This window comes from Mustela erminea, chromosome 18, assembly GCF_009829155.1.
Source record: "Mustela erminea isolate mMusErm1 chromosome 18, mMusErm1.Pri, whole genome shotgun sequence".
NCBI lineage: Eukaryota > Metazoa > Chordata > Mammalia > Carnivora > Mustelidae > Mustela > Mustela erminea.
This window is the reverse complement of record NC_045631.1, coordinates 40,047,461-40,072,151: the sequence shown is the minus strand read 5'-3', so window position 1 is coordinate 40,072,151 and position 24,691 is coordinate 40,047,461. Positions and strand designations below refer to the sequence as shown.

The following is a 24,691-nucleotide window of genomic DNA, read 5'->3' as shown; positions in this document are numbered from 1 at the left end:
GCTTCTGTGATGTGTGCTCGTTTGGGGCCGGGGAGGGGGTGGGGGCGGTGGAGTGGAAATATTGCCAAGGCTGGGGCACACCTCTCCATCTGGTCAGTTTGTGGGGTGGGTACTCTGCCAGCAGATGGGAGGATACAGGGAAACAGCACACAAGTCTAAGGGGGGTGCCCAAGGGGGTTATTTTCATCATATATTTATTACATAAATATATAGTAAAATAGACGAGCAACAATTACCATAAAAATATCTTTCTTTAAAATCCTGACCCAAAACACAACGGGGTGAAAAATCGCACGTAACAGACATACTGATTGTCAACGTGGGGCAGGAGTAGGAGCCCCCCAAGTCACCCCTACCGGTCTCCCCACCCCTCCCTGGGGAAGGGGACCTACCTCCTTCCCTGTTTCTGGCCATAACCCCCCTCCCCCCAACCCCAGCACCAGCTTCTCATACATTCAGTAGCGCCTCCAGGGAAGTGCCCCCTCCCCCCACCCAGGAGTTCCTGGGGCAGGAATTACTGTCCCCCTTATGGACGGTGTCTGTGTCACACGCCCTGCCCTCTCCCAGCCCTGTAGACCCGCCACCAGGGGAAGGGGTAGGGGCTCCTCCACCCCCACCCTCCCCAAGGCTGAGCAGGGAGGAGGCTGGATGAGGTATGTGTGTTCTGAGTGATGGGGGGGATACTGAGATGGAGAGGTGGGTGGTGGGCACGGGGGAGTGGTCATGGCTCTGGCACCCCCTTGTCCTGGCCTGGCCCATTCCCAGCAGTCCCTCCTCCCACCAATACTGCACCTGCTGCCCCGCCCCGCCTGCCCTAGTGCCCTGGGCCAATACTGGGGGAGGCATGCTGAGCACCCACATCAAGGCCATCCCCCTCATTAGCACCAATGGCCCCCAGGAGAGGGCCCTGTCCCCCACTTCCAAAGCAGGGACTGGGACAGCTGCCTCTCTAGAGCAGGTGCGTGGCGCTCCTGAGTCCCCTGGCTCCTGCCCCACCACGTGTACTTGCTCACACATTCACGCAGAGAAACGCACACATACGCCCCACATCACCTAGAGTGAGGGGGGAGGGGTCAGAGATGGGGGAGGAGTAGGGGATCACAGCTCATATGATTGGGGGTGGGGAGGGATTCCCAAGTGCCGGGAAGAGGCCAAGCCCCTTCAAGGCCTTTTCTCCACCATGTCCATGGCTGAGAATGGGGATGGGGGTGCAGGGTGGAGGTGGGGATGGAAAGATGGGGGAGACAGCAGACAGGTCAGGAATTCCACTGGGCCCCTAGGGGTGGTGTACCCCCAGAGGAGGGTACGAGAGGGCTAACCCATGGGACTGGAGTAATACAGGAATCAGTACCCCAGGAGAGAGAGAGGATAGAGACAGACAAAGACAGCAGGGGCAGCCCACGAGCCCAAGGGCAGGGCAGGCACATGCACAGGTGACAGCAGATACCCTTCCAGGCCCTCCACCCCCGTCAGAACACCTGGACAGCAGGGGCAGGACACGCCCTGATGGGCAGCATAGCATTGCCTTCCCGTGTGTGTGTATGTGTGTGTGTCTCTATGTGTGTAGGGGGCTGTGGCAGGCTGAGGGTCAGGGTGGGGTGGCAGGTTCCCCACTGCTTAAGACATTTTTGCCCCAATAGTGCAAAGCGCAGGAAGCCCTGGCACCCTCCCCCCTGCCCCTGCCCCATTCCCCATGGCTTCCGGGGGCATCTGTGTCCACCCATCCATCCCTGCCGACATGCAGCCCTGAGCCCAGGGCCCTCTGGTCTGCTCTGTCCCTCCCCACCCTCCTCCCCCGACCCATGGGAGGGCTACCTCCTCCCTCCCTCTCTCCCCTGTGGAGTGGGCAGCGGGCAATCGCCAAAAGGAAGAGGAGGAGAGCAGCTCACCCAAGTGCAGACCAACAGAGCACTCCTCCCCAGGAGGGTGGGAGGTGGCTCAAGCCAAAGTCCCTGAATTAGAGAAAAGAAGAGGGGAAAGGGGTCCTAGGGGCAGAGGGGCGGCTGGCCTAAAGAGCTTCAAAGAAAAAAGGAGGAGCACCAACCGCCCCCTCCCCTGGGGCCCCAACTAAGTGCCATTTGTCTAGGCACCCCCCATTCTGGTGCCTGCCTGCCCAGAGTCTGGGTTAGTGCATTGAGTGGGAGTGGGGAAGAAAGAGGGCAGAGGTTAGAGAGAGCCCAGAAGACAGATGGGGACAGGGTCCTAAGGGGGTGGAGGCTCCGGGAGAAGCTCACGCACACGGCCCCCCACCGCCCCCCCAGGGCAGCAGCATCTGGATTGTAGCTAATACTGCAGGTATGAGGAGGGCAGGAGGGGGAGCCACAGTTTTTCCTGTGTGGGTGCCAAGGTGTGGAAGGGGTTGGGGGACAGGAAGAGGTCCCTGGGACTGGGCACTTGAAAGGGGGGCTGTGTGGGCAGCAGGGCAGGCTGGTGAGGGGCCGGCTGGCATCCAGCGTGAGAGGTAGATGGAACTCAGCGGGCACGAGTGGTAGAGAGCAGAGGGGGCACTGGGCAGGGGGTGCCAAAGGGGCACAGAGGGAGGGGCAAGGCAAGGAGGGATGGCCAGGACCCTGTTGTGTTAACTCACAGCTCTGATCGGCAGCCCTACCCTCGGGGACCTGGTATGGGGGGCAGTTCTCTCTGATTTGGGGGGAGGAGGGGCAGCTCTCAAAGTGCTTAGGGGTGGGAGGGGGCCAGCCTCGGTTAATAACTTAATATCATCTCTCTCTCTCTCTATCAGTCGCTCACTCTTTTTTTTTCTTTTTCTCTCTGTCTAGTTTTTCTTCATTTATCTTCTCCCCTTGCCTGGTTTCCAAAGTGCAGTTAGAATAACTAATTTTTAACCTCCAGTGGGGGAGGAGCCAAGCCAAGCCTTTCTTTGCACCCAGGCATCTGGGGAAGCAGAGAGGCCCTTAGCCTGGAGGGGGAACCTCGGTCAAGGAACTGGGCAGGGGGGTGGGGGGGCTCTCTCTTGTGTGTGTGTGTAGGGGCTGAGTAGAGGGCATCTTCCCCCACCCCACATTCCTCCATCCCCTACGGTCAAGATGGCTTGTCCCCTCTTAGTTCTCCCTCCCTTCCCCTACCTTCTTAGAGGACAGGGTCCTGGGAACTGTAGGACACGGTCCCCCAGCCTCCCACACTGTCCTTTTCATAGCAAGTTCGTGTGTTTGCCCTGTCCCAGGGCTGGAGGTTCTGAGGAGGGACGGGCAGTGCGGGGGTGGGGGGGGTGTGTGGGAGCTGAATCTATCCGAGGATGAGAGGAAGGAGAGAAGAGGGGTGGGGGGCCTCCCTCAGCCCCCAGCTCTGCCCCTTCTCTCCAGGCTCCTCCCCACCAGCTCCGCACACCCTCTGGCCGCCTGAGGCTTTAGACTTCCTGATCCTCAAAGACCTCCAGGAAGAGTGGGGGGAACAGTTCGGTGGGGCACTCGACTTTCATGTGGAGGAAGCGGCTGGCGTGGCAGGCCCCGATCATGCGGAGGTCAGTCACCTTCATCAGCAGCTTGGGCCAGAAGTGCGGAATGTTGTGTTTGCGGTGGTTGACGTAGTGCTCGAACGCCAGCAGGTACGCCTCCTGACTCTTCTCGATCTTGTCCACACACAGCAGGCCCGAGCGGTCTGCAGGGGAGGAGGCGGCGCGTGAGGGTGAGTGAACGAAGGGAGGCAGAGGCAGCGGGGCTCCGGCGGGGGAAAGCGAGGGGAACACAGCGCAATGCAGGCACAGGAGCAAGGGCAGGGCTGAGGAGGAGACTGGGGTGCTGGGGGTTTGGAGAGGTAAAGGGACTGAGAGGGTGAAGAGCCGGGGAAACCTGGAGACAGGGCACGACTTGGGGGGGGGCGCAAAGAGAAGGTTTGGTGGGAAGAGGGGAAGAGGGGCAGAGAGAGGGGACGGAGGACAGAGGAGGGATGGGGGTCAGAAGCTACCGGGCAGGTAGGGGAACAAAGGCAAATGCGGGCAACAGAGAGCAGATGGGGGGTGGTGAGAGAAAGAATGGGGTGAAGATGGGACAAGGAGCAGAGGGGGCATGGGGATGCAACAGATGGGCCTGGACATCAGAACCAAGGAGGGGATGGGTGACAGAGCAGGGGTTAGGGGGCAGAGAATGGGCCTGGTGACAGAGGTAAGCATGGGGGACAGAGAAAGACTGTAGGATTCAAGGAAGAGGACAGTGATAGGCCCAGGGCCCAGCCGAGCTCTGGGCCCCTGGAAGCTTCCGAGCCCTCCCAGCCAGAAGGCAGGTACCTGTTGACATTAGCAGCACAGCCTGCAGCAGAGCCACTTCCGTATCATCCAGGTTAAAGGCAGAGAGTGACTTGCCCAGTTCAAAGATGGCGTCAGAGACCACGCCCAGGCCGCCATTCTTGAGCTGCTCCCGCTTGACGGCCATCTCCCCGCTCAGCGTCAGGGTGTCGCTCTCGGGGTCATAGCGGACAGCCGCCCGCAGGGACATGATCTCCATGCAGCACCCCTTCAGGAGGATGATCTGGTCTTCGCAAGGCAGCTGTAGAGCGGCAGGGCCACAGGAACACTCAGCATGCCCCCCACCTCCAGCATCTCTTGTGGAGTGTCCTCTGCGAGCTGTGAGGTCACCACTGGCCTCAGCCAGGACGGTGTACTCTGAACAGCTAACCCTGCTCTGGGCCATGGGCATGACCCATGTCATTAAACCTCACAATTATGCCTCTGAGTTAGCTCCCGTCATTATCTCCAGCCCCACTGCAGAAGGGGAACGTGAGGTGTGCAGTTAGGTAGCACGGCCAAGGTCACACAGCCAGTAGGAGAGATGGGGTCCAGAGTTAGCGCTCTTTGGAATGAGAACATTCAAGCTGCTAGAGCCAGAGTGGCTATGTAGGGGTGGGGTGGGGAGAAGGGCAGGGAGGGGTTGGGGAGATTGGGCACTTGGAACCTCTTAGTTCCTTAGGCATTGTTCAGCCGTGTGCGTGTGTGTGTGCGCGCTGGATGTGTGTTCACTGTGTGTTGACCAGGAATTGTTCCCTGTCCAGGGAACCTCAGATGAGCACGTACTAACACCGGGGGAGCCAGGGAGCAGCCCCAGGTTCCCCTCCAGTGTGGCACCACGCCTCTTCCCATCTGCCACTCACCTCGGAGAACATGGGCAGTTTTTTGGCAAAGTCCACCACACGGGTGATGGCCGGGGTGATGATCTTCGTAAACTCGCTGAAGGCCTCTAGGTCCACCTTGTCTCCATCCGGCATGGAGACGATGGGTGACTGGCCGATGTCATCCGGCTGAAGGATGAGACAGGGGTCAGCTGGGGCTGCAGCCCCCTTTCAACCTCTCACTGAGGCTCCCTGCCCACCAGGGGGAGCTCCAAGGCAGGTTGGGGAAGTGGGGCTACCAGTACCCGGGACAGCTGTGTCCTGGGCCTAAGGCTTCTCCTTCACCTTGGGGCAGAGAAAAGATCAGAGCCAGAGCTCCAAGTTGGCTAATAATAACAATGACCATAACAGTAGTAGAAGTAATATCATAATAATAGAAGCTATGGTTATTGAATATTTAATAGCTAGACACAAGGCAACTTCTTTTATATATCTCATTTAACCTTACAAGGAGGATGTTCTACTTACCACCGTTTGGCAGATGAGGAAACTGAGGCATAGGGTAGCTAAGTAATAAGCCCAATGTCACACGACTAGTAAGTGATAGAACCAGGATCAGAACCCAGGCAGCCTGACTCCTGACCATTATATACACACATATGCTTGGTCGGAGCCTGTGCTCTTGCCAGTCTCCTGGCACACTCCCCCAGGAAGCAGACACCAGTTCTCTGCCTTCACTTGCCACATACAACCAACCATCCATCTCTGCCCCAGCTGACCATTCACTTAGCACTCAGTTTTGCCTAACACAATGCCTGGCACCCATCAGGTGCCCCCAAGTGCTGTTACATAACTATCCTCACCCTCTCCTCCCAGTCACTATGGGCAGGAAAAAGAAGAGAGATGGCCCCTGCTCTCTGGAAATTCAATGAGGAAGGCCCGGCCCTGTATTCCTGGAGCCCCCAGTCAGATGGAACAGGCAGCAACCCACACACAGGAGCATGATTCAGGATCGCCAAGTTGCAGAGAGCATTATCTTCAGATCGGATTAAACTGAGAAGGCTTCCTGAAGGAGGCAAGGCTCTAAGCTCGCTCTGCCTCCCGGGCACTTGACCGCCGCCCTCCCTGAGGCCCCTCTCTCCTTACCAGGAATTTCCGCCTCTGCTTCCAGTGGCTGCCCTGGGCATTCGTGCTGCGATGGGCCTCTGTGGCAACATGGATCAGGTCCCACTCTTCGGGAGTGGGCTCTGGTCGCTGCTGCAGGGAGCGGATCATCTCCTCCTTCCGTCGCCGCTCCCGGTTCTGCTCGATCAGCTTGCGCTTGGCCACCCGCTTAGAGTCATCTAGAACCACTGTCAACGGCAAAGAGACACAATGCCCTTTGCATGGCACCCTCCTCGGCCTGCTCCGAAACTACTCTTCCCAATATACAAGTTGGGAGACTGAAGGCCAGAAAGGTTAAGTGACCTCCCAAATCACCTAGATGTTGGGGGGCACAACTTGTTGTGCCCCTCAACTTCTGGATCAGGATAATCAACTGGGATTGTCAATTCCAATTTGAGCGGATCTGGATGACTATCACGTCCTGGGCTAAAGGGTGACGACAGCAGTGGTTACTAGAAGACCCTGCTACCCCTGATCCCTAGCAGATCCAAGGTGCCTTCTCTCACCCAAAAGCGGGGTGGCTTCTCTTACAGTCAACAACACTGTGCTAGGCTGCAGTACTCAGGACTTCTTTCTGCCCAACAACTCTAAGGCCCTAGTGTGCAGAAGGGCAGGTGGGCACTGGGACCCACGTGTAGGGCTCATAGAGGGATCTTCTGTTTCCTCTTTCCCCGGGGGGTTAGGGGCAGCAGGGACTAAATTCCACCATCAGCCTGACCTGGATTGTCACTCTGCCTTTCTAGGTGTGGGCCCTGAAGATCCCCTGGCAGGAAACAGTCAGATCCGAACTCTCCCACCCGCAGCCACCTGGCTCAACCTGCCCCCCAATCCCCTTACAGTCCATGGCCATGCCCACGGCGATGCACTTCTTGAAGCGACACAGCTGGCACTGGTTGCGGGTGATCTTGTCGATGACACAGCAGCTGTCATATTTGCAGGAGTAGGTGGGATGGAGGTTCTTCTGGATTGTGCGGCGAAAGAAGCCCTGGGGTGGAGGGAGATGGAGCATGGAGTGATCGGGACCTCCCCTTCTCTGACCGACCATGCAGTTCACTGGGGCGTGGGGGATGAGTGAGGGAAGCTGGCCTCCTCCTGACACCAGCAAGTCCAGGATCCCTTGGCTGGGCCAAAGGACCTTAGAAATATGTCCCCTCAGCTCTTGGGCTGCGGAGGGGCAGGGGTGCATGGGTGGTGGTGGTGGTGGCAGGGGTAAGATGAGGACCATAGTACAGAGTCATGAGCCTGGGATGGTGTCATGTGCTAGGACGCCTGAAGGAAGAGCAGCTCTGGAAGTCCAACGGATACCTCATTTTCCATCTTGCTAAACAATTCGGAAAATAAAACTCCTCCTCCCTGAAACCGTCCTTATACATGCTGTCTGCTGCTCACACAGGTAGAATTCTTGAAATTGGGGGTGTAAAAAAAATTTCAGGAAAAGGCATTGTGTATGGATGCTAGGAGCTTTAAGAGAAACTGTTTTAAGTCTAGACATTGGGTTTCATCTTTGCTTTAAAGGAAAAACCTCAAGAATCAAGATGGCAGGAGCGCCTGCGTGGCTCAGTGGGTTAAAGCCTCTGCCTTCAGCTCAGGTCATGATCCCAGGGTCCTGGGATCAAGCCCCGCATTGGGCTCTTTGCTCGGCAGGGAGCCTGCTTCTCCCTCTCTCTCTGCCTGCCTCTCTGCCTCCTTGTGATCTCTGCCAAATAAATAAATAAAATCTTAAAAAAAAAAAAAAAAAGCAAGAGGGCAGGAAAAATACCAAGAGCTAATATGTGCAGACCACTCACTGTGGGGCACACATAAGCCTCTTTTTTTCTCTTCTTTTTTTTTTTGGTGCATTATCACATTAGATGCTGTGTCAGCCCCTTGAGGTAGGCACCCATTTTGACACTAGGAATCTGAAGTTTGGAGAGATTGAGTGATCCGCCCAAAGGGGCAGGAGAGCCAGAATGACCCGAGTGAGGTACGGGCCAAAGGTCTGAGCTCACTGATTCTGCAGGGCATTGAAATCATCTAATGCATTTACGAAAAATACCAACTCCTGGGTCTCACTCTAGACCTGCAGCATCAGACTCTGGGGGGTGGGGCATTTCTGTCTTTCTGGGCTGCTCTTCTGGAACTCAGCTGTTGTGGAGAGTGAGGGTCCTTGCTCTATGTTACACCTGCTTGAATTGCCTCCAGGAATCCTGCTGTGGGACCCTAAATCCCTGGGGCTCTTGTTGAGGTTGATACTGAGAGAGAGAGGAACTTGAAGCCTTAACATATTTTTAAATACTTTTGTTTCTTGGAATGTCTTACATTTTCACGAGGTGATGATCCTGGAAAACCCTCACAGGTTAAGATGAACAAAGTGAGACCTAATTAAGGCTCCCCAAGCCCGTGACCTTGTCCCGTCTGCCCAGGGGCAGCTGGGCATCCTCTCCTGCTCTGGGCCCCACCATGCCCCCCTCAAACACTGGTTCTCCCTCTTCTAGGTGCAGGGGAAGCAACTGGGAACCTGTTTCAAGGCAGAGTCCACAAAGGCTTCACCACGAAAAGTTCTGAATGAGTACGGTGGGAACAGAGCCCAAGGCTCAGCACTGAACTAGCACTACCAGTGGCCCCTGAACCACATTTTGAAAAACAATGCTTGTTTCTAGCGTGCCTTTCTCTGGTAGGCTGTGAGCAGCTGGAGGGTCGAGTGCGTACTACATCTCTCATACCTGATACTCCAAATGAATGGACGATAGCTGGGGTCTCCTGAGAGCTTCTGACGTGCCTGGCACTGTTCTAAATACTCTACATGAATTAGCTCATTTAATTCTCCCAACAGCTCTCTGAAGTAGGTAGCAGGATTATCCCCATTGTATAGATGAAGAAACTGAAGCCCAGAGAAATTAGGTATCATATGTATGAGTGGCAGAGCAGAGACTGTGAATGAACAAATGGATGAGAGAGAGCAATGGGGGTGCAACAGGTGGGCTTCAGGTGACATGTTTAGAGGGCTGTCCTTGCCGGGTGTGGAGGGCCTTAAGGCGGGTGAGATGGGGGCTTAGGTGGTGGGGGAGGGGCAGGAGCTGGCTGGTCCATACCTTGCAGCCCTCACAAGTGATGCAGCGGTAGTGATAACCGGTTGCCTTGTCCCCACACACGACACACTGCTCGTCTTTGTCCAGGTAACTAGGGATATACCCTGGGAGGGAGGAAGGGAGGCAGGCAGGCAGGCATGGCTTGGGCCCCCAGCAGAGAGGCTTCTACACTTTCTTCATCCCCCTTCATTCCTTCCTGGCCCATCCCCTAGCCCAGCCTCCTGGACGGGGTTTTGTGTCCAGGTAGAATCCTGGAGAAAATCAGAGGTCACCTTGTCCATCCCCTTCCCTAAGAACATAGAGAATCCCAGTTCTTCCGACTGCCCATTCAAGGATTTTCTCTTGCTGCATCTGAGGGGCGGGGAATGTAGGAGAAGGAGAAGCGCAGGTCAGCAGCTCATCTCAGGGGAATCCAGTTCCTTGGCCCTTTAGCCCAGACCCTGATCTGGGGGTATGGGGCAGGGCTACCTCAGGCAAGGGGGTTAGCGGAGAAGGGAAGAGGCCCTTCTTGACTTGATCCATCTTCAAAGGTTGGGGCATGCCCTTATCACCCCTCTCACCTCCAGAAAAGTCCATCCCAAACCCTCTAGGAGGTTCTCCCCAAGGGACACAGAAGCTGTTGGTCCACGCCCAGGCCCCAAAAGATCCCAGAGCTGGTTTGATGGGATTGAGGGCGGGGAAAGAGGGAACACACAGCCAGGCTCACCTGACATGCTGGTTTTCAGGGAACATTGGCCGTTCTTTCTTTTTCGCTTTCCATCTGGTGACCTGGCACTGGATGGGGGCAAAGTGGGCAGAATCACAGAGCAGTCTTGGGGCAGCCCCCTTCTCATCCAATAGGTTTACATAATCCCCAAGCCCGACTCCCTTCATCTTGTGTCCTCATCCTACCTCTACCCCTAGGTCAGCTGACAACACTGACGAGGGTCCAGCTATCTACAAGCTTTGGGAAGAGAGATAAAGGGCTTGGCTGGGACACAGGCATGTTCTAAGGCCCAAATGCGCACACACACATGCATGCATTTGAGAACCTTAAACACCCACAGTCTACAAGAAATCCACATGGTTAAGCCTTCAATACATGACACTTAATGCAAAAAGAATCTTCAGGACATGCTTAGAGCTATAAAACCTTTAGAGCACACACAAATTCCTAACATAAGACCAGTGCACGTGAATAACCACACAGCCTTCAAAATAAACCTAAGAAGAATAAATAAACACCAGAATCTATGTATCCATGAAACTCTCAGGGCATTCTCAAGTGCATTATATGACCTCTAGATAGGCCATGTGTTATACAACCCCCTGGACAGATTCTTACCAATACCACCCCTCCCCCCAGGAAACATGTTGCCTGATTTCCTGGTCATGAATAACCACAGTGATTGAAAACATATAGTGTTGAGCTACTAGAGCTTGGAACCTGGAATATGAGAGTAAGAAGACACTTCCAGCGTCACCCTGTTCGTGGCCTCCATTTAGCAGAGCAAGAAATCGGAGGTCCACCTGCACCTGGTGAGGCTGCACCTTGGCGTCAGAGCCAGGACAAGCCCTCTGAGCCCTTCCATGCAAGGTGTTAGCACCCCTCAGCCACTGCACATGTATGTCACCAGCTTCTGCCCATACGTGTTACATAACCTCAGCACACACAGGTTACATAAGCCTCTACATGCGTGCATGGATTGTATAACCTCCCACACCCACCCTGTGTGTGCCATGTTGCAAGGCTCCGCCCCCTGGAGCCTGATGCAGCTCCCAACACACTGACACAGTGACCTTGGCCAGGGTCACAGTCCCGGACAAGTCTGCGCTGTGGGACCCCTGGGGATTACCCCTGTCTGATTTCTACAACCACTGGAGACTCAGATCTCCCTCCTCCCACCAGCAGGAGTGGGTATGGGAGAACTCCAAGCCGGCTAGGCGCCCCCCCCCCACCTCCCGTTGAGCTGGCGGTTTTCAGCAGTGACGACTCACAGCCTCTGGGTGCAGTTCCAGGGAGAGCCACAAGGTGGTGCAAGGACTTGGGGGAGGGGAGGATGATGGGGGAGGGCATGAAGCTCTGGGGGACCAGGAACCTGCATTCCTACTTCTCTCGGAATTAGGAGCAGACTCGCCCAGACTCACAGAAGTCTGGGCAGGAAGGATACAGAAGGCTGCAAGTGAGAGCCATGCAGTGACAGGCCAGATCTTTTTCAGAGCCCCCCTGGGTTTGGGGAGGGTTTTGAGGAGGGATACCTAGGGTGCCCTACCCAAGTGCCAGCTTCATCCACTTCCTCCATCCCTCTGGGGACCTAGACTCGAGCCCCAAGGTTTTGCCTGGCCAAGCCTCTGACCTCTTGGCTCAAGATCTGGTCTCCAAGGCAACAGCCACACTCCTCCCCAGAGCACCCCCACCCCCACCCTCTCCCTGGCCATAGGCACAGGCTGTACCCAGCTCTTGGGACTTCATGCCAACTGGGACAGAGCTCTGTGCCACTTGGGGCCGATGGGGGAAGCAGAGACCCTCTGGGCTCCTCAAGAGCCACGCAGCTCCCAGGTAACGCATCCCTAGTTGTGTGAGCAGGGCTGAGTCCTCCTCCACGTGTGAGTAAACCCTTCAGAGCTGGCATTCACTTCCACTTCCTGGGAGGAGCGCCACGGCAGTGCCCGCTCTTGCTCATGAACAAGGAAGAGCTTGTGGGGCTCCCAAAAGGTTCCGAATATAAGCATGGGCTGGGACCAACAGTCACGGGTGCGTGTGCCCTAAATGTCATGTCCCAGGCACCACAGCTTCTGGGCCACACACTGGTCTGGTAGGCAGAGGGGGGAAACGGCAAGACTGCCTGCCTTCCACATGCTCAGGTGAGGGGGGCTGAGGGACGCTGGGAGGGCATGCCAGGTTTCCCAGCACTGTCAAGAGATGAGCCATGTGCCTGCCGCCTGTAATTGGTCTTTGTCACCTCCCCCCCTCCAAAATGGACATCTCTCAATCCAAGTGCCTAATTCTCTGTCACATGTGGCCATGACCTCATCTCCTGGGCAAAGGTAGGCGGCAGGCTTGCTGGTTTCATGCCCATCCCTCCAGAGGTGCTCAAAAGGCCCGAGCTCAGCTCTCATTTCCCAGCCAAGTGATGAGCCAAGTGATGAGCACGTCATGCCCAGGAATTGGCACAACCCGGCTGCGGGACCCATTACCTGTTCTCCTCTGGGTCTGACCCACACTCCACCTTGCTTGGCTTCTGTTCCATTCACTTCAATTCCATCCAGGATGCCCTCCAGCACGCCAAGAGACTGGGGTGGGCACAACGGCCCCCCCGGCACACCCACAGGCCACCCACCCCCTGCCACCCAGGTCCTAGGGCACAGCACCCATGGTGCCCGCCTCAGCACTTGGCCTTTCACACCATGCCCTGTGCCCCAAGGGGGGCGGGCGGTGAGAGTGGCCAGGGAGTGGCAGGTGGTAGGACTGAGGGCAAGCTGGGTCCGAGGCGGGACTGGGGGGGGGTGTCTTGGACTGGGAGAGTAGCTTTAGAGTCTTGTCCTGTCCAGAAGTCCCTGCAAAGACAGGAGAGAGGTGGGGATAAGGCAGCGCCGTGGTGGGAGTGCACAGACAGGATTCCTTTGGTGGCAATAGTCTGGGTTCTTGGGGGCATCTAACAAGATGGTGGCGGGCATGGAGGGCAAGCATGGAGAGGGGGTTAGCACAACCCGTCAGATCAACAGGTGCAGCAGGCAAGACTGGAGCCCCCGACCTGGAAAGGTCTGGAGGAAAAGAATGAGGAAATCATGTACCAGGTCATGAATGTCAAGCCTGACATTCAGTCAAGGGTCTGGCCCTTGATAAGTATCCATTAATCTTTGGCTGTTGTTACTAGCCCTCTAGCAGAGTTTTTGTAAGACGTATTGGTAATATAGGGAAAGAGGGGACCCAAGATGAGCAGTTTCCAGCACACATGTGAGGGGTACCTGAGAAGGAAGGGTGGGGCGTGGGGGCGGCACGCAGGGCTCCAGAATGCCCACCTGAGTGCCTTCATGGAGACAGGTGCTAGAAACAGTGGGGAGCCAGGCTACCCCCTGCTGCTGACCAGATTATGACTCCCTCCCCCGCCGGGGTGGAGGGGATACTCCAGAACTTCCTGTATAAGGTCCCCAAGCACAGTTCCCAGTCTGAGGGCCAGACTTCCCAGTTGGTTTGGCTGGGCTGCCACCCACCGGGACAGCAGGGAAAGGGAAAAGAAAACTACCATGCCACCTGAATGAATAACTGAAGCGGGCATCAGAACCCCAGAGATGAAGATCCAGGCTCCGACAGCTGGATCGCTCATTTCCATTCACACAGCTAGCAAGCTGGTGGCTCAGGGAGTAGACCCTCATGGCCTGTTTCGGAGGCCAGCCTTGGCCCCCTCGCTGCGGTCCAGGATAGTGTCAGCCCGGGTCTCCCCTCCTCCCCGCTGCCCCTCTGACCACAGACTATAGACCGGAGGCGGACGGTTGGCACACACTGGCAGGTGTGGGCCTGGGAGAGGGGGACAAAGGGTGATGTTCCCCACACACAGCCTCCATCACGTGGCTGCCGTACCAGAGACCTCGCCCCTGGGCCCCCTGCCCCACCCCCAGGAACTGATAAGGAGCCAGGGTGGGAGCCGAGACAGAGATAAGTCAGGTCATTGGGCAGGGCAGGGCGACAGGACAGGGCTTCTGCACCCAGGCGAGCCCCCACCACGAGGAACCTGGCGGGAGTGCAGGAAGGTGGCCCGTGGTGCCCCTGCTACCCCCTTAGACCAGGACTGGGCACCGGGGGCTGGACAAGAGACTGGGGTTGGTGGGGGGGCAATGAGCGGGGAGCCTTAGCCCAGGGAGCCGTCAAGAAAGTAGGTCAAGTTTTTCTTGGCTTGTGAAGAAATTCCTGTTATAAATTTATAATGGCGTAGCCAGCCCTAAGGGGTGGAGGTAGGGGGAGGAGAGGGAGTGGGTGGGGATGCCCAGGGCCTGGGCACTAGGGCCTCCACTCTTAGCCAGGGCACTGAGGGGTAGGGGCCAGGGAAGTCGTGGGGGTTGGGCTGGACAATCGAGGGCTATTTTCTGTTGCCTCTGTTTCCATGTCTATGTGCACCCAGAGAGGCTTCCTTTGGTCCGTCTGTCTGTATCTGAATGTCTCTGTCTCTCTGGGTCTGGGTGTCTCCCTGTCTCCCCCCGGAGGCTGTGCCTCGGTGCTTGGCACACCCTGGCCGCGGTGCTGCCCCCGCCTGTCTCCTGCCCACCTGGCACACTGCCACCACTTGTTTACAGAAGCTGGAAAAATCCACTCGCCAGCCGGAGGCCCAAGTGCCCCCAGGGATGGGAGGAGGCGAGCACAGGAGTGGGCATGCTGAAAGAGGGGCAGCCCTGGGGAGTGGGCCCTGGGGGCAGGCAAAGAGGGCCAGGGTACATGGGCACGGGTATGAGCCACTGGGGGCCGGGCCAGGCAGGGCACACCAGCAGCACCCACATGGCAGGGCAGCTCCCGCCCCAGGGCCATCGCCCTAGAGGACCCCCTCCTCCTGCACCCTGCCGCTGCCAGTTGCTACAGGGCACACCTGGGGGAGCGCCAACCTAAGCCACCATGTTTATTTTCCCTTCCCCCTCCCCGGCCCGGCCTTAACTCCAAATGTGTCTGGGCACTGCCAAGGGCTTGCACATGCCTGCTGGGGGGAGGGGCGTGTGCTCCCTCTCTGCCCCACCTCTGTGCCCAGCTGAATGGTGCCCCGGTGCCCGTGGGTACAACCAGGCTCCCCTGACCCATGGCAATGGGCAGAGGAGCCAGGTGCTGCCCTCATGCTCAGGGCACCCTCACGTGGCACCAAACAAGAGCTTGGAGACCCCTGGGGACCCTTGGTCTCTAGGGCCATACCTGAGCCTCTGAGGCCACACAGAGCAAGTGGAAGGCCCAGCACCCAGGAAGGTGTAGATCTTGTGAGCCTATGTTAGGGGTGGGCAGGAGAAGGGCAGTGGGGGACGGGGGAAGGTGAGGTAGAAATGCCCACCCCAAAGAGCAGCCTTTCTGCCCACTTTCTGGAGTCTAGCTTACTTCCCCAAGCTCCCTCCTGGTGCATGCCCGCAGGGGTGCAGGCTCAGCCTGAAGGAGGAGAGGTAGAGCTACGGGGTTTTGAGACTAGACTGGACAGCGGGATGGCAAGACCCACCTGTCGGGTGGGCTGGCCACCCACTCCCTCTTTGTCAGATAAGAGCTGCTGGGTGACAGTATGGGCAAGGTGCCCACAGAGGGAGAAGCATTTCATTAAGCTTAAGTGCTTCTGCGACTGGGGGTGGGGGGGGAGACAGAGACAAGAAGCCAATGCGGCATCCGTGGGCATTATGCCAGGTTCCCACTGCTGGACTGCCCCACTCCGCTGTCCTGCAGGCCCAAGGGGACTTTCGGCCCCCAGAATCTAGCCCCCAATTCTACACACACTCCTCTGAGTGTCTGCTCTTGGCTTTTGGCCCCATCTGTCTGGGGCCCCTGGACTTTGTCCTTAATGCTCTGAAGAAAGCCCAGCCCTCCTCCTTGCCAACCACAGAGGAAAAGACATACACTTATAGAGGGGGCCCGAAAAAAGTGGAGGAAGAGAAGGAGGAGGAGAGGGGCAAAAGGGATGGTGGAGGAAGAGGGGGAGAAAGATGAGGAGGGGCAAGAACAAAGAGATGGGCAGGGATGGGGGGGTAGAGCTGGGATGACAATGAAGTAGAGGAAAAGGCAGCCAGGAGATGGGGGATGGGGGACAGAAGGGGTGAGGTAGGGAGGAGAGACAAATGAAGGAGAGGGGAGACAAAGAGAGAAAGGTAACAAAGAAAGATGGGTGGGGGGTGCTTCACGCCCCGCCTAAGTCCCACCCCATGGAGGCTGGGGGAGGGGGAGCAGAAATGGTTTCCACGGTGACAGCTGGTTCTTGGTGGCCTGGCATGTGGGCTATTAATAGTGCTGTGGGTAGGTTCACGCCTCCCTTTCCCCTTCCCCTTTGCTTGATGCTAGGGTGTGTGGGGGGGAATATCCCCCCCACCCCATAACCTGGCTATAACGCCCTGGCTCCACACCACGGGCAACAACAAGGGTGATGATGGGGGGCCCGGGTGTACACTGTAGCCCAAATATACACAGAGGCACACACATGCAAACAGGCATCTGTGTGCACACTGGCACCGGGGCCCACGTGTACTCCCACGGGTGGCCGCAAACACCAACAGCCCCTGGGAGCCTGGTGAGAGTGAAGGCTACAGCACAACACCGGCCTCAAGGGGTAGGTCCCCTGCTCTGGGCCAGGACCTCCTTCTCCTTTCCCAGGTCACCCCATTCTATTCTCAGGTAGGGACTGAGTAGGCCGGCCCCACCCAACTCCCTGTTACCCTGGTGCCAGGAAAGGAGGGAGTGAAGGCGGGAAGGAAGGTACTATTTGGCAGGTATGAGATGGCAGAGGAATACACAGACGCAGCACCAGCTTGGCAAGCAGGAGGGAGAAGAGGGAGGCAGCACTGCTTGGTGGGCTCTCATAGGGCTCCCAGTGAGATGGGATTCTGGAGCTTAAGGGCAGTGACCCTTAGGTCTGATCTCCTGGCTCACCAAGGGGCCTTGGAGGCTAGAGGATGGGAGATGGGGGTGGGGGATATGACATGGGGGCGAATGGTTACTTAAACAAAAGATCCTCTCCCCCCAAAGAATATAACAGGAAACTCTCCCCTGCAGATCAGAGACAGAAAGACATAAACAGCAGCCTTGACTTGGGCCAGATGCCCAGTATTAACATCAAAGACTGGAAAGACTGTGCATCCCACCCCCCCCAACCCCATAACCTTAACCACCTGCTGCTCTCCTCTCCTCTTCCCATCCCAAGACAGCTCCAATCACCATCAAGGTGGGTGTCCAGGTCCAAAGGTCAGCTCTATCCCCCCAAGCCCACACCCACGCTCAAGAGTTCAGCCCCTTCCCTGCCAACCCACAGAACTTCTTGCCTCTGCCCCAGTTCCCCTCAGGAACGGAAGGAGGAGATCCAAGTAGCCAAGACGGCAGCTAGGAGCACCCCCAAGCTGGGCATGGCCCATTTTCCCCACCCTCCCCCCAGCAGCCAGCCAGGGGCAGGGTAATCGGAGCTGGGAGCTAGGGCAGCTGAACGCTGGAGGCATGAATGTCACGGGGCCAAGGCACTCGTTGCAGATGGCACCATGGGCACAGGGCTTGGGGTCCTCCCTTCCCTGCTCCCTTCTTCCCAGGAGACCAGAGAAAGGAGCTGTCTGCAAGCCCTGGGGAGCATCGCCCAGGAGGAAAGGGAATGGTAGAGGCAAAAAGAAAGGCAGGGATGTTTCTCCCAGGCACCCCAGGGACGCGGGAGTTAGCCCCCACCCAAGCAGAACTGGCAGAGGCAGAGAGAGGGGGCGGGGAGAGGGAGAGAGAGGGAGGGAAAAAGAGAGGGAGAAGAGGGAGAGAGGGAGGGAGGGAGGGAGTGGGAGGGAGGAAGGGAGAGGGGGAGAGAGACAGCGCGCGAGTGCTAGAGAAGAGGGAGAGGGGGAGGGAGGGAATGGGGAGAGAGAGATTGAAAATTCTGTGTGTGTATGTGTGTGTGTGTGTGTGTGTGTGTGAGTGTGAGAGAGAGAGAGAGAGTACGTGTGCGCGCGAAGAGACAGCAGGCGAGGGCGAGAGAGAGAGAGAGAGAGAGAGCGAGGAAGCGCGCGCACGCGCGCGCGCGCCCTCGAGCAAGTAAATGCAGCTGAGTCTCCGGCACACACACGGACACGTGCAGACACACACACTCACCCCGCATGCGCAGAGCCGCTGGCTCCCGGTGCCAGGTTCCAGCAGATATTCAGAGCCCTCCCCAGCCCACACATGCATAAAACACGCACACATGGATGCGCGCACAACACACCCACTCGCTGATGTGTACAAAAATGCCGATAGCCACCAATAGCCGATAGCCTCGCTCCGCGTTCCCTATCCCCCGCCCACGCGCCTGGGTAAAAGAGAAAATGAAACAGCTCAGAAACAGACTGGGAGTCAAGATCTTGTCTCTTCCTTAGAAGAGGAAGACAGGAGGAAGAAGGGGAGGTGGGCTGGGGCTGTTCTTTGCCACTGCTGAGGGTGAGGCTGTGCCTTTGCCCCTAACCTTTAACCCCAGCCCCTAGTCCCCAGACTAAAGGCTCATCCTCAAAGCAGGGGGGCAACCATAGCATTTCCTGGGCACCAGAAAGTTCCACCTTGCTTTCCTTGTCTACCCAGAGGACTTCTGACCCCTCCCTCTGGACCACCTCATACAAGGAAGTCCCCTTTGTTACCCTAACCTTGGCCTGCCAGGGAGAAGAGCAGACAACTCTGAATGCCTGAAAATCATATTGCAACCCCCGCCTCCCTGCCCCAGGCATCAGCACACACCAGCCCCAGACGCCTCTGAGAGAGAAGGGGAACGGTCTCTGGTTCCAGGGGGACATGTGAATCCCCACCCTGGAGCATGCTAGGCCCTGGAAGAACAGGAGGATCCACAGGCATTGCTTATCAAGCCTGGCTGCAACCCGGACTGAACACACGTGTCAGGCCACATCATGTTATTTACTCTCAACTCAGAGTGAGGTGGGCATCACTGTCTCCAGATGAGGAAAACCCAGGCCAAAATCAGCAACCAATGAATGGCAAAAACCCAGTCTCTAGCTTCACTATAGGCATGCTTGCCTCCCACCCCAAGAGGCACGATTCCCCTTTGCAACCGTGAGAACTCGAGTTAAGACTAGCTTCCCACTCCCGAGGCTCCCCAGTGGCCCACCACAGGCCATCCCTCCACTGTCCTTGCTGCACCTTGAAGAGGACGGGCCGAAGAAAAGGGATTTGGAGGAGAGAGGAGTCTTACCACCAGACTCACAGGGTTAGAGAGGCAACCCAGGAGAGACCCTGGCCCTCAAGGTGCCACACCCACCCATTGGTCCTTACTCAGTGCCTTTCACACCACCACTCCCCCTCAGTGCAGGGATGGGGAATTTGTTATCTATCGGCCATGACTAGGTCCTGGGTGACCGGCTGATGATGGGCGTCTGGGATGCTGGGTCCCTGGCAGACAGGTAGGGTGCTGTACTCTACAGGGCAAGAGGCAGGAGGGTTTCAGGTTGCAAAAACTTGTAGGGAGAGGGATGTGACAGGAAGGGTGAGGAGGCTGGAGATTAGGAACCCACTGTCTTCCCCAATCCCCATCCCATTCCTGGGACATCTGGTGATCCAATTCTCCGCCCAGCTTCTCCAAAAAATCCAGAGGACCCCAGACCCACAGGCTTCCTCCGTGTAACAGCTAACACATTCGGTGCTTCTTATGCAGGAAGCACTGGTAAAAGCAATTTATATATTCTAACTCCTCTAATCCTCAAAAAACTGAATGAGATATTCTCATCCTCAATTTCTTGAAAAGGCAAGGGAAAGGTTAAATCGATTGCCCAGTGTTATACAAGCAGCAGGTGGCAGAGCTGGGATTCAAACCCAGGCACTACAGCTCAAAAAAAAAAAAAAAAAAATTACTTCTCTTAACCATGAGAGTGTATTATTTGCTAAAAGAATCATACCTTGTTCTTTCACCCAGCTATGTCTCCCCTGTGACTGAGCCCCAACTTCCCCTCTATAGCAGCCTATGTATTATCTAGGGTAGAATCAGTACCAAATGCCTCCTCATCCAAACAAGTCATGGCTAGCGGGGAGCATGAGAAATGCTGGATGCCCCCCTGGGCTCTGGGTCCCTTACCCCCACTACCCCCTGCTCAAATTCCCACTCTGGGCTGGAGCCTACACTCAGGAGACAGGGCCTCACTCAGCCTCCCACATAATCTGGGCAGCTGTACCTCTAGAACCCAGCTCTGGAGGTTTGGGCAGAGGGCACAGCTGTTGGGCATCTCTGAGGTGGACCTCAGCTGCCAGGGGTGTGGAGAAAGGCCATTGTGAGTCCTGCCGCTGACCCTGCTCAGTGGCGCCCTGCCAGCTCCCACTACTGCCCATGGGGGCGACTATTTTCCAGTGGGTCAGCGTGGTGGGGTGGCTCCTTGCGGGCTTGCTTAGGAGCTAGCTGGCTGTAGCCTGCAGACCCAGGGCTTCTACCCAGCAGGTTTGCCACCCCAAGAGGTCAGCATGAGTGGTCGCCTGACCGCGCCCCACCCCCACCCCCCCCGCCCGTCCCTTCCCCCCCACCGTTCTCGGGCCCCCAAAACTTGCTGCTACAGCTGAGCGGATGTCCTGAGCAGCCAGCTGAGCCCCCCACCCCTCCCACCCCAACCTTTTGTTGACCCCAGAGGCAGGGCAGGCAGACCAAGGGGCGGGGTGTGAGTATTAACAACTGGAAAAGTATGAAACTCATTACTGCCAGTTCCCAGCTCTGAGAAAGGAGGCTGTGGCAGAGACTGGAGACAAGAGCAGGGGTAGACAGGGGCAGCGGCCCCGGGGGAGAGTTCCAGACTGTCAGAGAAACGAGGAGAGAGACAATCAGACACAGCAAGACAGAGCAAAAGGGAGACAGCGTTAGAGAGAAATTCCAAGTCAAAAATACACATCACTCACCCAGACACTCACCAGCATACGGCCTCCTAAGGAAGCCTTCCAAGTTTAGACAGGAGGGCAGAGGTGGGAAAAGGGGCCAGACTCATGGTGGGAGGCAGGAACTCCTCTGGCAGGGGGGGCAAGTCAATGGCCCTCCGGGAAAGGCTCAGACAAACGACCCTGGCAGGAGCACCTAGATCCCGCATTTGCTTTCAAGGTGGCTAGAGGGGCCCCTCCCCAATTCCCCACCCCCACCCCCCCAGCAGCTAGGATAATCTCAGCTGCTGGAAGCCACTGGACATTGCTTCAGCCCCATGACTCGGCCCTCTGGAACCCCCCTGCCCCTGCTCTCTTTGCTCTTGTTTCTCTGTCCCTCCAAAAAAAAAAAAAAAAGAAGAAGAAGAAGAAGAAAGAAAAAGAAGGCTGAGCCTAGAGGAAGACAGGAGGAAGCTTGAGAGAAAAAAATCTACAACTGTGTGTGCATCTAGGGGTGCGCCTGACTGTACAGCCACAGTGTGCACATCTGGGGATGTCTGGACACAGCTGTTGGCGTGGACCTGTGACTGCATGGACCTGAGCCTTGTGAATGCCTTCTGTACCTGAGTCCCTGGGACCATGTGCAAATGAGTACACCTGTGTCTGGAGTTCACCGTCAATCAATTAACATTTACAGGGCACTTCCTGTGCTAGGCTCTGGGTGGGATCCAGAGCTCTTGGAGTGATTCTCCCAGGTCTCAAGGAGCTCACCATCAAGGAGGGGGGCGGGGGATGACAAGCCGATAGAGCCTGAGAGACGGAGAATATTATCATGAATGCATGTTTTGCACCACTATGCAGGAAAGTCTTTTCACGGAGATGAATTTGATTTTCCTCAGAGTAGAGATTTTGTTGTACACAGAACCTTGGAGATCCACAGTATGAGTCCAGGAAAATACTTGTTGCTAAGTTGTGTATACATGTGTTGATGTGTAACTGCGTTTGCATTTGACTGACAGTCACTGTCAAGGCAGGCGATGATGCCTGTGTGACTGGGCTCATGCTAGCACGTGTGTGCCTGTGAGTGACAGGGTCTTTTGTAATGTGCGACTGTGTGCAATTGCTCTGTGTTCATGCATGCGTTCGATAGTGACTTTTTCTGTGTGGGTGACAGCGACTCCTCCTTGCCCGTGTGTGACAGCATCTCCGTGTGACCCTGTGCGTGGGTATGTGCATGGATTGGTCTCCTCGCTCTTGGTCTCCCGTGGGTGTGTCCCACCCCTTTGAGCTCCCCGGTGCAGCGGCAGCCTGCTTCTTCCCTTGTCCCCATGTGGGTGTGTCCAGCAGCTCCTGTCCTTGAGTCTGCCTGGGTGTCCCTGGGTGTGCATGGATGTGGCTGTATGTGTTGGAATATCTCTGTCTGCATGTCACATTTGCTTCCCTTCCCTCATCGGGGACAACAGCCCCCTTCATCTCTTCCCCTTGCTGGGGTCAGAGCCAGCATTGAGGGGCAGGCTCCTATCCCACCAGCTTTCCTTCTGCGACCTCCACCCCTGTAAATGGTGGCCCTCTCCATTGGCCTTATCATCCCTGCCCCCCGCCGCAGGCCTTTCTTTCACACCGGACAAGGGAGGGCCCCAGGCATTGAAGGGGCACCAGAGACACGTTGCAAAGGGAGGGAAACAAGGGGGGGCACTCCACACAGGTCCCTTCCTCCCTCTCTTCCCCTACCGCACCAGCTTGCAACTCTCTGGATCATCTAGGGACCCTCACATACACTCCCTGCTACACACACACACACTCCCTCCCCTCCAAACCGCGTTTTTTGCAATTAGGAGTGTTGCAACCAGAGAGCCATGCTCAATTGGGGAGGCGGGTGGAATGGTGGGGGGAGACGTCCCTCTCCCCCGGCCAGTGCAAGCCCACCCCCCACCCCACTCATACAACCCTCCGCAGCTGGAGGCGGCTTTGCAAAGGCCACTCGGCCTCGGCCTCAGCCTCGGAGGCTAGGGGTGGGGGGTGGGGGGGGGCAGGCCTCCGGCGCACCGTAAACAAACCGCGGCGGGCGGGGGAGCTCCGGCGGCCGGCAGCGGGGCCGGGCCCGGGAGTGCGCAGCAGACGGGCCGGACAGAGACCGGGCGGGCCCTCGAGGGGGAGGCCTGGACGCCATCTCTGCCGGCGAACCCCGGGGCCCACCGACCTCCTAGCAACACCTCCCTTCCCCAGGGCGTAAGTTGCGAGCTCCCGGACTGTGACAGGGTGACCGGGGAGCCGGGGAAAGCCGAGGCTGGCAGCGGGTACCCCCGGGCGCCCCCCAGTCCGCCAGGGAGCTGGACCTAGAGCCCCACGGCTTTGCATAATCAATCGCGAGGCATTTGCATATTAATGCCCCCTCGCTCCCTCCCCCTTACCTCGGCGTGGCGCGCTGGACAGGGCTGGGCAGCGACGCGGGGTCTCAGCGCCCCGTGCCGGGGGCGTCCATGGGGGGCCGGTGGGGCCCGGGCCGCCCGCCTCCAGCGCCCGGGTGTGAGTGCGAGTGAGCGCGGGGGGGGGCGGGGGGCGAGTGTGGCGGCCCCGCGGCTCCTCCGGCAGAGGCGGCGGCCGCTCTTGGCTCCTCCCTCCCCCGCCCCGCTCCGGCTGGGGCTCGGGCTCGGCGCGCCCGGCCGGCTCGCGGCTGCTCCCTGCAGGCCGCCTTGCCGCCGCCGCCGGCGGCCCCCGCCCCCCGCCCCCCGCCCCCCGCCGCGCCCCGGGACCCCTGCCAGCCGCCCGGCCGCCCCTCGACCGCCGCTGCCCCCGCCCCGCTTGCGCTCGCCCGCCCCACTCCAGGCGCCGGCGGCAGGAGGGGTGCTCGGTGACATATTTTAAAAAGATAGCTTTGGCTTGCTGGAAGAATTGGAGGTTTTTGGTTTGCACCATGGGGATGGAGAAGGGAGTATCAACGGGCCGTCTGCGCCTTATAAGTCGGCGAGAAAGTCTAAATTCCAAACCCTAAGGAGCTTTAGCATTTGTTTCTGAGTTCGGGGCCCTTCTTCGCCAGTAACTCACTGTGTGACCTTGAGCAAATCACCACCGCTCTCGGGGACAGAGCTTCCTCAACCTTAAAACGTGAGGGTTGGGCAAGTGACCTCTGGGGTCCTTTTTACCTCAATCATCCCACGTTCTTAATCCCGTTGGAAGGTTTACTCCCCTTACCTCCCTTCCCCTCTCATTTCTAACATTATTACCTGATCCACTGCCTCCTCTTTCAAATGTCACCCTCTTCCAATGTAGGCTTTCTAGTCACTCTCATCAGTTATTTCCTCAACAATCTGGTCCCTTTGGAGAGCTGGGGAGGGGTCAAATCTTGCTCCTACCTCCTCACCTCTCACTTTGCAGTGGTGATATTTCCTCCTGTGTTTGCCCCCACCAAAATCCAAATGGTACTGGGGCCAGTCTCTGGAGGAGGGCAGGCTGCATAAAAATGGATCTCCTTCCCCAAAGGAGAGGCCCTGCCAGCCCCACCCCCCATGTACACACACGCGCACACACACACACCTGCATTCATGGACATAAAACCATCTCAGTGACGCCAGAGCCCCTTTCATCTCGGGATCTCCTAGCGCCAGGCAGAACCCTAATTACCCCAGCACCCCCCTGGCCCCGCCGGTTCCCCCACTGTCATTAGCCCAGTTTTACCAGCGGGGGCCACAGCCTTTCCTTGGCTCCCAGGGCGGGGCCCTGTCTCCAAAGTCTGCTCTTGGGGTGGTGTGTGTGTGTGTGTGTCTGTGTTAAGGGGAACTGCTCTACCAATTGCCTGGTTTATACTGGGCAGAATCCCTTGCTATGTGTGGAGTTCTAAGTCTGTCTGAGTAGGGCTGCCCTTGCTCATGTCCCTCTCCAGCTCTTGGATCCTCATCTCTGTTGGAGACATTTCTCT

General features: G+C 57.4%; 2 protein-coding genes across 4 annotated transcripts in view; one reads left to right on the top strand and one right to left on the bottom strand.

Annotated features, from left to right (window-relative positions):
- Positions 1–156: 156 nt before the first annotated feature.
- Positions 157–23,418, bottom strand: THRA (thyroid hormone receptor alpha). The gene is made up of 9 exons (XM_032322331.1): positions 23,187–23,418; positions 12,468–12,827; positions 9,997–10,064; positions 9,294–9,394; positions 7,060–7,207; positions 6,205–6,410; positions 5,101–5,247; positions 4,241–4,499; positions 157–3,615 (listed from the first exon to the last, which is right to left on the bottom strand). Exons 2-9 carry the CDS (start codon positions 12,518–12,520, stop codon positions 3,365–3,367), a joined length of 1,233 nt encoding a protein of 410 aa, XP_032178222.1. The 5' UTR covers positions 12,521–12,827; positions 23,187–23,418; the 3' UTR covers positions 157–3,364.
- Positions 22,841–24,691, top strand: part of MED24 (mediator complex subunit 24) — a 34,163-nt gene continuing 32,312 nt past the window's right edge. For all 3 annotated transcript variants that reach the window (XM_032322322.1, XM_032322317.1, XM_032322318.1), the window contains exon 1: positions 22,841–23,004. The gene's annotated coding sequence lies outside the window, so the exon portion shown is untranslated. The remainder of the gene's footprint in view (positions 23,005–24,691) is intronic.

Coding starts and splice junctions, on each gene's coding strand:
- THRA (XM_032322331.1), bottom strand. CDS start 12,520: ATGGAACAGAAGCCAAGCAAGGTGGAGTGTGGGTCAGACCCAGAGGAG. Junction 10,065..12,467: donor TCAGACCCAGAGGAGAACAG/GTAATGGGTCCC, acceptor GCCCCCATCCAG/TGCCAGGTCACCAGATGGAA. Junction 7,208..9,293: donor TCACTTGTGAGGGCTGCAAG/GTATGGACCAGC, acceptor CCTCCACCCCAG/GGCTTCTTTCGCCGCACAAT.